This window comes from Berghia stephanieae, chromosome 1, assembly GCF_034508935.2.
Source record: "Berghia stephanieae isolate SIO BIC M18660-M18661 chromosome 1, UCSD_Bste_1.3, whole genome shotgun sequence".
NCBI lineage: Eukaryota > Metazoa > Mollusca > Gastropoda > Nudibranchia > Aeolidiidae > Berghia > Berghia stephanieae.
In genome coordinates this window covers 113,645,139-113,657,662 of record NC_088360.1, presented here as the reverse complement: position 1 = coordinate 113,657,662, position 12,524 = coordinate 113,645,139, and the positions used below count along the sequence as shown (strand labels likewise).

At 35.5% G+C, this 12,524-nt stretch overlaps 1 protein-coding gene across 1 annotated transcript in view; it reads right to left on the bottom strand.

The window, feature by feature from the left end:
- Positions 1–4,757, bottom strand: part of LOC144962783 (serum paraoxonase/arylesterase 2-like) — a 31,398-nt gene extending 26,641 nt beyond the window's left edge. Inside the window, exon 1 of the mRNA XM_078896024.1 lies at positions 4,530–4,757. Coding sequence (XP_078752150.1) covers positions 4,530–4,651 — 122 coding nt within the window. The 5' untranslated portion in view covers positions 4,652–4,757. The remainder of the gene's footprint in view (positions 1–4,529) is intronic.
- Between the last annotated feature and the right edge of the window lie 7,767 nt (positions 4,758–12,524).

Sequence of the window (12,524 nt, the reverse complement as noted above, 5' to 3'; positions counted from 1 at the left end):
CAGGAAACAAAAGTGATCTGACAAAAATACCAAAATGGAAGTTTTCTAACCAATTACGTGTGAAGTAAAATTTTCGTGACTAGAAAATTGTAAAGTTAGAGTTTAAGTTTTCTGGTCAAAATTTATGAAATAAGGCTGTTCTGTTCAAAATCTATGAAATTTAGTTTTATAATGAAAAAGAATTAATGAAATGAAGGCTGTACACGCTAAAATGTATGAGAAAAAATATTCTGATCAAAATGTTTGAAATGAAAGTTTTCAGGATAAATTTTATGGCGTAATATTTCATATCTGAATAATATATATGTACAAAACGTTTATAGCTAAATTTTATGAACTAGCTTTTTGTTGTTGCTTTTTTTTATCCTAATGTGTGAAGTAAAAGTTTTGGGCCAAAAAAAAAATATTGTAAAGTAAAAGCAAAAGTTTTTCTGGCCAAATTGTGTACAATAAAAATTTCCTGGCCAAAATTGATGAAATAAAAATTTTCTGTCCATATAATGTATGAAACGTTATCTTTCTGGTCAAAATGTATGAAGTAACGGTTTTCCGGGTAAAACACATGAATTAAAAGTTTGCTTGCAAAAATGTGTACAATAAAAGTTTTCTGGCTAAAGTATATAAACTAACATTTTTCTGGCTAAAATGTACGATGTAGCGGTTTTCAGGCCAAAATGTGTGAAGTTAAAGTTTCATAGCCCGAAATGTGTTATATAAAATATCAGTCAAAAAACCTGTGAAATAAAAATTTTAGGGTCAAAATTTAGGAAATTAAATTTTTCTAGCCAAAATGTATGAAATGTAAGGTTTTTTTAAAACCAAAAGGTGTATAGTAGAAATTTGTTGCTATGATAAAATCAATGTTTTGTGTGTGTCTGTGTGTGTGTGTGTGTGTGAGTGTGTTTCCCCAAAAAATTATGAAATGCACGTGTTCTCGTCCTCAACGCAAAACAATTTCTTGTCAAAATTATAAAATAACTGTTTTCAAGCCAAAATATATAAATTGAACGTTTTCTGACCAATGTAGATACTTGAAGTAATATATTTTTGGTCAAAATAATTGAAGTAAAAGTTTTCTGGCAAAATATATATGAAATGAAAGTTTTCCGGTCGATATATGTGAGATAAAAGTTTTCTTGTCAATATGTGTTTAGTAATATTTTGATGACAAGATTAATGGGTTTTTTTTTTTTACCCAAATTTATGAAAAGAAAGTTTTCTAACCCCAAAAGGCGAAGAGAAATCTTTTTCTGGTCAAATGGTATAACATCAGTTTTCTGACCAAAATATTTGATATGAAAGTTTTCTAGTCAAAATATTTCGAGTCAAAGTTTGTTGGGGTTTTTTTTGACTCGAAATATTTTGACTAGAAAACTTTCATATCAAACATTTTGGTCAGAAAACTGATGTTATACCATTTGACCAGAAAAAGATTTCTCTTCGCCATTTGGGGTTAGAAAACTTTCTTTTCATAAATTTGGGTAAAAAAAACCCCCATTAATCTTATAGTCGTTTGGTATCATCGATTCTAAAATCCATTTTCAGAGAGAGGGGGGGAATACGAAGAAAGGGGATTTGACTGACATGGTATCTACTTTAATCTGTTTTTCTATTAACAATAATCTGAATCGAATAAAAGTGTTCATCATAATTTCAGTGTTGAGTTCACTTCTTGAAACCAGACGAATGCATTTGTTACACCCTGCACTATCTTTGATTTATCTCTTCTTCGTTTGGTGGGTAAATTATCGTTACGGTCGCATCATTGGACACGCGTGATAATTATTTTTTAATGAACATTTGTATATATCAAGATCTTTTTAAGTTAAATAATGGAACATTTTTTTTTTGATGCTAGAAGTTTTAAATTCATGGTGCGATGGTAATGGTGAGGTGACACGAAATAAAATGAGATATTTAGAATGTAGTGTCCAATGAGGCGAGAAAATCAAAATTACAGTCACAGTTACTTAAGTTGATAGTATAGTATTCTATTTTCTATAACGTTTTCGCGGGGTCTTGTGATGAATAATTATATGACTAAATAACTCGAACTAATTATTTAGAGCAGCTGTATTCCATTTGTTGAATTAGACTGTAAAATATGAAGAAGGAGGGGGGTTACGCTTGGAGATGATCGTTGTTAACAAATCATCATTGTCAATTGGGTGATAACACGAACGGAATATAGATGTACCAATAAGACGTGACGAGTGAACGAAGATTATTCCCCTGCCGTCTGTTTTTACGAGTATCGAGTGTGTCAGAAGACAAGGATAGCAAGAAAACAACGAAGTGTTTTGCTCACGACCATGTGTCGTATTCACACAACGATTCTTTATTGATCAAATTGTAAGACATCTATCTATCGCACGAAAATGTCTCAAGTTCAAATCCGAATAGAGATGCGAGATCAATTATGAGTAATTTTGAACCTATGATTATTATTATTCTAAAATATATCAACATTGTTTAAAGTGAGTGTTATTAACTTATGTGACGTTGCATCTTCGTATCTATTCACAGACATTACATTAGGACAATGACATTAAAACATGGACTTTTTGTTATCTATTTTTTAAATCTTATCAATATAGCTATCGCACATCTAAGACGGAAATAATTACAAAGTGTGTAAAACACACAACAATAATACAATCAACACAATGATTAGATATATATTATACTATAACACAATTACACTATAATAAAATAATCATAATACATATTAAACAAATTAACAACGGTTTCTCCTGCGCATGTATGTTAAGAAATAATTACAAAGTGTGTAAAACACACATAAATACAATTTTAAAAATAACTACAAAGTGTGTAAAACACACGACAATAATAAAATTAACACACGTTTTACATATATCTAATACTATAACAAACTTACACACTACTATAATAAAATGATAATACATATTTCACAATTTAATAACGGTTTCTCCTACACAAGTATATTAACGACATTAATAATTACAAAGTGTGTAAAACACACAATAATACAATTAAAAATAACTGCAAAGTGTGTACAACACACAACAATAATACAATTGACACACCTATTATACATGTGTAATACTATAACACACTTACACACTATTGTTATAAACTGCTGATCATGCAATTTTTGCCTTAACAATTTAACAACGGCTTCTCGTGCTTTTTATATTACTACTCACTTTCACTGGGCAGAGATTTATAGAAACAAATTACTAACTGGATATTATAAAGAGACTGACACACTCGAAGTAAAATTGAGCTTTAAAATAGCGCAATATCCACTCGACGTGCTGAAAAGCGCTTTACAATGGGTCCCTGGCCAACAGCAACATTTTACATTTAGGACGGGACATGACGTCTGTAAGGCGATGTTACATTTTTTTCGGACAGAGATAACGCTGTTAACGGACAGGTACCCATTTTTTCTGAGTACGGTGAGAGTATGTGAGTGAAGAGCCTTCTCCAAGGACTCAGCTATGCACCGAGCGAGGCTCAAACACCGGACCTTCCGATCCGAAAGCGAGTGTCATACCACAAGACCACATAGCCGCACAAGTAACACAAACATTCACTGCAAGCGTCCATATAGACAGCGTAGCCATATTCAGTAAGTCATTAATATTATTATTATTATTATTATTATTATTATTATTATTATTATTATTATTATTATTATTATTATTATTATACTATTATTATTATTATTACTATAGATTTCTAAGCCCATAATCTCCTCCTTGTCCTCCTCCTCCTCCTCCTCCTCCTCCTCCTCCTCCTCCTCCTCCTCCTCCTACCACTACTACTACAACTACTACAACTACTACTACTACTCCGACCACTACCACTACTACTACTACTACTACTACTACTACTACTACTACTACTACTACTACTACTACTACTACTAAAACAACAATAAAAACAAAACTCCTACTACTCCTCCTACTCTTCCTCCTCCTCCTCCTCCTACTCCTACTACTACTACTACTACTACTACTACTACAACTACTACTACTAATGCTACTACTACTGCTTCTACTATTACTACTACTACTACTACTACTACTACCACTACTACTACTACTACTACTACTACTACTACTACTACTACTACTACTACTACTTCTACTACTACTACTACTACTACTACTACTACTACTACTACTACCAATACTACTACTACTACACTACTACAACTACTACTACTACTACTACTACTACTACTACTACTACTACTACTACTACTACTACACTATACTACTACTCACTACTACTACTACTACTACTACTACTACTTACTACTACTACTACTACTACTACTAACTACTATACTACTACTACTACTACTACTACTACTACTACTACTACTACTACTACTACTACTACTACTACTATACTACTACTTACTACTACTACTACTACTACTACTACTACTACTACTACTACTACTACTACTACTACTACCACTACTACTTCCACCACCACCACTTCTACTCTTTCATTACTTCTAATGCACATACCTACAATTTCCAGGATAGTGTTTATGGGAATGTGCATACCAATCCATATACCACAACAAAGTCCTTAAAGGTGGCACCATGATGACAGCAAGAACTAACACAACAATAGCCTTTCCCAACATACTTGATGCTGAAGTTATGAGAATGTATGTGGTCCTTGTTGTACAACATCTATCTTTGACTTTGCATATAAAATTCTATTGCTCGTTCACCATGCCAAAAAAAAAAAAAAAAAAAAAAAAAAACAAATTTAAGTTGCCCAGTTGTTTGTAATATAACATAGCTAAATTTTAAATAAAAGGAAATTACTTGATTTCTTCATTCTAAGCATTTTGATATTTCTGTCTTTTCAACATAGAGTCGCCTATCGAAATCGAAATAGATAGTCTAGAGTCGATCGAAATTTGCTATTTTCGTCTTCAATAAAGAGATAGTGAATAACGATTTCAACTTAATACGTGTCGTTTTTCTGCAGCCGATAAAGCCAGTATTATCAAAATCTGAAAACGTGTTATCAAAAAGGAACGAAATTGGCGTGAAACAGCATTTGTTATTGTTTTTAGACAGCCAATTCGGTGTTAAAATCTCCCTAAATTATCTCAATAAGACTATAGATAGTATGCGCTTGGCTAAGAAGCTCATAACATTGCCATCCGGAAGTATAAAGGACCAACACACAAAACTGTGTGTATCCATGAACGTTTATAGTCAAGTTAATACAGTTCAGTGAGCATTACTCATAAACGCGGATGGAAAAAAAAACAATAACAAAGACCTGAGTGACGTCATCTTCGAACTATCTATACGTTCAGGGATGTGTGTTGGTACGTTATAGATAGTATGAAGGTGGCGTCACTCGGGTCTCTGTTATTGTTTTTTGCCATCCACTTTTATGAGTAATTCTCACTTAACTGTATTAACCAGACTATAAATAGTGTGCGCTTGGCTAAGAAGCTCACAACATTGTCATCTTGAAGTATGACCGACAAACAAACAAAACTATGTGTAACGTTGAACGAACAGTCTAGTGAGAATTACTCATAAACGCGGATGGCAAAAAAACAATAACAAAGTCCTGAGTGACGACATCTTCGTTCTATCTATAGATAGTATGCGCTTGGCTAAGAAGATCATAACATTGCCATCCGGAAGTATAACGGACCAACACACAAACTCTGTGTAACATGAGCGTTTATAGTCAGGTTAATACAGTTCAGTGAGCATTACTCATAAACGCGGATGGCAAAAAACAATAACAAAGACCCGACAGACGTCATCTTCGAACTATCTATAAAAGTTCATGGTGACACAGAGTTTTATGTTTGGGTTGGTTATACTTCCGGATGACAATGTGAGCTTTTTAGCCAAGCGCATACTATATATAGATAGAACGAGGTTGACGTCACTCAGGTCTTTGTTACTGGTTTGTTGTTTTGTTTTTTGTTGTTGTTGTTTTTGTTTTTGCCACCCATGTTTATGAGTAATTCTCACTAAACTGTATTAACCAGACTATGAACGTTCAAAGTTATATATAAGTTTTGTGTGTTGGTCCGTTATACTTCAGGATGGCAATGTTGTGAGCTTTTTAGCCAAGCGCATACTATATATAGATAGAACGAGGTTGACATCACTCAGGTCTTTGTTTTTGGTTTGTTTTTTGTTGCTTTTTTGCCATCCATGTTTATGAGTAATTCTCACTAAACTGTATTAACCAGACTATGAACGTTCAAAGTTATATATAAGTTTTGTGTGTTGGTCCATTATACTTCAGGATGGCAATATTGTGAGCTTCTTGTATTTTTCTTCTTACTCGTCATGATTGAATGCACAGCTGTTCAGATTTTCAGAAGAAGAAGAAGAAGAAGAAGAAGAAGAAGAAGAAGAAGAAGAAATACGGAGGATGAGGTGGAGGAAGGGGATAGGTTGAAAATGGAGAAATAGGAAGGAGTAGAAAAAGATTTTTAAAGAAGACAATCTGGCAACTGAATAATAAAAGCAGATAAAGCATTCAAAAGCTTGAAATCGTTTATATATCGAATAAACGCTTGCCTGAGTTCACAATAATCAATTATCGTGCTGGCTGTTATGCATGGTGCTTGAAAACAACAAGAAAAATACTGCCGCAGTCTGATAAATCACTTTTTTTTTTTTGTTTCGGCCAAAAAACATTTACTTCGAATATCAAAGATAAAAATGGATCCCTACTCCTCAAAAAATTCCACACCCGAGATTTCTTATAAGTTTCCAGAAAGAGGGTTTTTCACAAATCTGGGGCCCTTTTAATCGATCGATAATACTCTTCAACAGTCGTAACGTCACTTCCTTCCTAATGACGCATGGTAACTTAGTAACACTGGCTCTAAACTAACGGAACAATGGCGGACGCCGTATAAAATATTTCTCCGGCGAGCATAAAAGCATATCCAGAGGGAAAAAAATCACATAAATTTGATCATGTTTGGACTTTTACACATTCTGATCACAAGGCATATGAAAAGTTCTAGCCAGCAGGAAAAATAAAAAGTAATGATTTTCTTTGTTTAGAACCAAGATGGCCGCCGTTGCCGGGCGGCGTGACATCAGACTATTGAATCGTATTGAAGTTAATTTTTTCTAGACAAAATGAAAAAAAAAGATTGTGTCATACGGCAGAATACGAGATGTCTGCTGCGTCATCAACGCCGTACTCTGATTTAAAAAAAAGACGAATTTAAAGTTTTGGCCCGAAAATTCGTACTCCAAGTATTGATGGATTAAAATGGCCCTAATCTTTGGCAAAATATTTTTTTGAAGTCCCAGGTTTGATAGTTGTTGACAAGATAAGGTGTCATTTTAATCAATCGATGTTTGAAGCACGAATGTTCTGGCCAAAATTTGTAATACGTGTTTTTTTCATATTACGACCGGTAGAGCACTGAATGATTCGTCGACGGTGTTGTTTATATTGCAACATAATGGCATAATGATTCCTTATTCTGTTTCCTCAACATTTATAATAGCGGTGTTTAATCTTTGATCGCTCAACCGTAAACCTGCTGACACTAAATACCGTTTTCCCAAAATCAATGTCTGTCTCGTAATTTGGGGTTGCAAGGTTGTGCAGAAATCAATTTTTATAAGGATGGGGAGAAATGGGGGGGGGGGGGGGGGGGGGGGGGCGTCGCGCAAAAATACGACGTCTTACTACTTCCTCTTCGCGGCTTTCGTTATCCTACTAGGGAATTAAGTAATTTATCGTATTGTCACAGCAATTAAGTTATATGCTTTTGTAATCTATAGAAAGCTTATCACATTTGTAAACAAAACGTGATTCGTTACTAATATTTTATCACAGCGATTGTCAACTGTAACATGGAATTAATTATTATCTTGCCGCTATGAATATTATATCATAGCTATTGTCAACTGAAAATCGACCTGCTCACGGACTTATCAGAACAGAACTCACAGAACTGACTCGAAGCAATGATATTAGACTAGGATTGATAACTGATGGGTTGGGTGTTTTTTTTTTTCTATTTGAAGAGTGTAGAACAACTTTTCGAAAGATAACAACACTGCTTAAATTTGTTAATTTATAATAAACCAGCTGATTTTGAAACACCCATAAACACGCAAGGGTTAACTATGGTCTTAATCTAGAGGCCATTCCCAAATGAATAAAAACTCAAGTTTAACTGTTATGTCTTGTGACCAGGAAGAAAGGTCAATAACGATTTTAATCGCACACAAGGAGAACTATCGAGCAGACTCCCTCCCTTTTTTGTGTTTTCCGTAAGGACCAAGGAGACTGGGAAGAGAGAGAGAGAGAGGAGAGGGAGATAGATAAATAGAGAGAGAGAGAGAGAGAGAGAGAGAGAGAGAGAGAGTTCGATTTGAATATATATATATATATATATATATATATATATTATATATATTATATATATATATATATATATTTATTTAAAATATTTACCACAATGTTTGGGGCAGTCTACATCAAATTGATGTAGACTGCCCCAAACATTGTGGTAAATATTTTAAATAATAATTCGCTCCATTACTACATGTCGAGCACTTTTCGTACCATATTTGTATCAAACACGATTCTATATATATATATATATATATATATATATATATATATATATATATATATATATATATATATACATATTGAAACAGGGGAGGAACACACACACACACAAATAGAGAGAGAGAGAGAGAGAGAGAGAGAGAGAGAGAGTAGGATAGACATATTGAGACAGAGGAAGATGAGAGAGGGGGGAGATATACATATATATAAATATTGAGACGGAGGAGGAAGAGAGAGAGAGAGAGAGAGAGAGAGAGAGAGAGAGAGAGAGAGAGAGAGAGAGAGAGTTCGATAGACAGATAGACATATTGAGACAGAGGAGGAACACACTCACATACACAGAGATAGAGAGAGAGAGAGAGAGAGAGAGAGAGAGAGATGAGAGAGAGAGAGAGAGAGTAGGATATACAGATATACTGAGACAGCGGAAGATGAGAGAGATAGATAGATAGATAGATAGATAGAGAGAGAGAGAGAGAGAGAGAGAGAGAGAGAGAAGGGGGGGGGGAGTGGGATTCTTCTTCTACTTCGTGCGTTATGTGGTCTTGTGGTATGACACTCATTTTCGGATTGGAATGTCCTGGGTTCAAGTCTCGTCGGCGCATAGTTGAGTCCTTTGAAAAGACTCTTTATTCACAATCTCTCACCGTACTCAGGTGTAAAATAAGTACCTGGCTGTTAACAGCGTTGTCTAAGTCCGAAATAATTGTAACATCGCCTACAGGCGTCATGTCTCGTACTACATGTTTCGTGTTGCTGTTGAGACGTGAAACTTGGGGGTCTCCTTCCGTATGTGGGTGTTCAATGTCAAGTCATTAAACATAGCACTTGTGTATTGATGGTATGTCTTTAAATAAAATACACACACTTTATGCCCGCTATATCAATTGGTACAAACACATCAAAAGTCTGAGAGAATGGGAGCGATCTATAGATAGTTCGAAGATGACGTCACTCATGTCTTTGTTATTTGTTTTTGCCATCCGCGTTTATGAGTACTTCTCACTAAGCTGTATTAACCAGACTATAAACCTTCAAAGTTACACACATTTTTGTGTGTTGGCCAGTTTTACTTCCGGATGGCAATGTTGTGAACTTATTAGCCAAGTGCATACTATCTATATTCATGTTTTCGTCCAACCTAGTCATCAATCACATGATATGTTGCTCTACAACGATTGGATATTTCTTTTAAATGTAAACACGCTACTTTGTTTATGAAAGTTGTAAACATACACATGTGTCAAACTGAACAAAATGACCAATCGTGATGTGAGATATTTCGAAAGCTGTGAGCACTTTTCACTATGTAGGTCACTTTGGGCACATTTTGCAATGTGACCAATGACCTCGAGCACATGGAAAGGTAATATAGATAGTTCGAAGATGACGTCACTCGGGCCTTTGTTATTGTTTTTGCCATCCGCGTTTGTGAGTTGTTCTCACTAAACTGTATTAACCAGACTATAAACGTTCATGGTTACACAGAGTTTGGTGTGTTGGTCCGTTATACTTCCGGATGGCAATGTTGTGAACTCCTTGGCCAAGCGCATTCTATCTATAGATCATGCCCATTTAGTGAGAAGAAATCACCCAAGTGAATACAGATAGTTCGAAGATGACGTCACTCAGGTCTTTGTTATTGTGTTTTGCCATCCGCGTTTATGAGTAATGCTCACTGAACTGTATTAACCTGACTATAAACGTTCATGGGGGGGGGGGGGGGGGGGGATATCTCTTCTACCTCGAGCACTGGAAAGGTAATATAGATAGTTCGAGATGACGTCACTCAGGCCTTTGTTTTGTTTTTGCCATCGCTTTGTGAGTTGTTCTCACTAACTGTATTAACCAGATTAAACGTTCATGGATACACACAGTTTTGTGTGTTGGTCCGTTATACTTCCGGATGGCAATGTTATGAGCTTCTTCGCCAAGCGCATACTATCTATAGAAAGCTGCGAAAGCCGTGCCAAATTTCAATTGTACTCGTATTACATTTAAACATTATGAGCGAAAGGATGTTTACCGACTTGATACGATCTGACTCCTGTTATACAATATTATACTTGTTGCTCGAAGTAACACAGTTACATCTCATGTGATTGCAGTCAACCAATCAGGACGTATGTTAACAAGAGATATTATTGGCTCTATTTGAGCTGTGACAAGTACCACGTGTTGCTGAGAATCATGTCCTTCATGTTAAATGTTGTTGTTAGCATGGCGCTTTGAGCACATCAATTTAGTGGATGTTGTGCTAAACAAAAACTGGAGTTTGTTTGTTTTTGTTTTGTCTTGTTTTTTATTGTTTTTGCTTTGTTTTTGTTTTTTGTTTTTTTTTTTGGTATTTTTGTTGGGTTTTTTTTTTTGGTTTTTTTCTGTTTTGTGTGTGTGTGTGTGTGTGTGTGTGTGTGTGTGTTGTTTTGTTTTGTTTTTGGTGTTGTTTTGTTTTTTCTAGTTGTTGATTTTGTTTTGTTTTTGTTTTTCAAAACTTTTTTTATAAGTAAATCAGAATAGACCTTTTAATTTGCGTTGAAAGTTACTGCAATTTTGATTGGTTCACAATGTAGAGGCACATGACAATAATCTATCCATTAAGCACGCTGTGTTGAACCATGTGGGCACTGTGCGTATAAAACACGAATTATATACAGTACTCGCACTCGCTGGATTGTTGTACGCCGAATGCAATACAACAAAACGCTGGAGCTGGGTGACCAAGTGCATTGATTACCTCTCATGAGCATCGGATTTCGTCACTCTCGGATTCGAACATGCTTTTTTTTTTTTTTTGCTTCTCCCTATAGATAGTTCGAAGATGACGTCACTCAGGTCTTGTTATTGTTTTTTGCCATCCGCGTTTATGACTAATGCTCACTGAACTCTATTAACCTGACTATAAACGTTCATATATACACACAGTTTTGTGTGTTGGTCCGCTATACTTCCGGATGGCAATGTTATGAGCTTCTGAGCCAAGCGCATACTATCTATTGATATTTCGAGGATGACGTCACTCAGGTCCTTGTTTTTTTGCCATCCGCGTTTATGAGTAATGCACACTGAACTCTATTAACCGGACTATAAACGCGGAGAGGACGAGAGACGCATGCGCACAACCAACATGACGTTCTCTCTCTAATAACTTTTCCGACGGTGACGTCACAGACTGTGGGTGACGTCCAATCAAGGGACGCTACTCTTCCGCTAATCTCATTCCCTATAGTTGAGATCCCATTACCCTACTTTTTGCTGTTATTTTTTGTTTGTTGTTTGTTTTTAGGGGTTTTACGCTTGAAACACATTATATCAGCGCCAGTTAAAAGGACTCATGAGAAGCATCATCACGTTGCAGTCGTACAGAAGCTTGTGCGCTGCCATGACCCTGAAGGTGATACCAGCCTAGATCCAATCCTGCTGGAACAGCTGAAGATGAGTCGCCAGACCAAGAATGATCCAAACCGGGGCCAGACAAGGTTCTTCCTTCTCCTGGACCCATACCTCCAACTAGTTAAAAGGAAGAAAATGGGATAGTGTAAAATTCTAGAATTACACTTAAAGCACTCAAAGAGAAAGTAAGACAAAGGGGAACTGGGGACAAAAGGGGATCAGATGTAGATTCCAAGAGCAAACCATCAATGTACTTAGTTTGAGATCACCTATAAGTCTCATCCGGACACAAGCACAAAATCCAACAAAGAGGAATACACTCAAATGCTTACATTATACATTCAATATAACAAATACAATAATACATAACAGAAAGATGATTTACAAGGAAAAATTATCATCTCCCAATCCCAAAACAATAACTATGCATGTGTTTAAATTATTTAGGCTATATGTAGCCAAAATAAGACCAAGGGAGGGGGGGGGGGCGTTAAACAATTGAGGCTATATGTAGCCCTAAAAAGAAA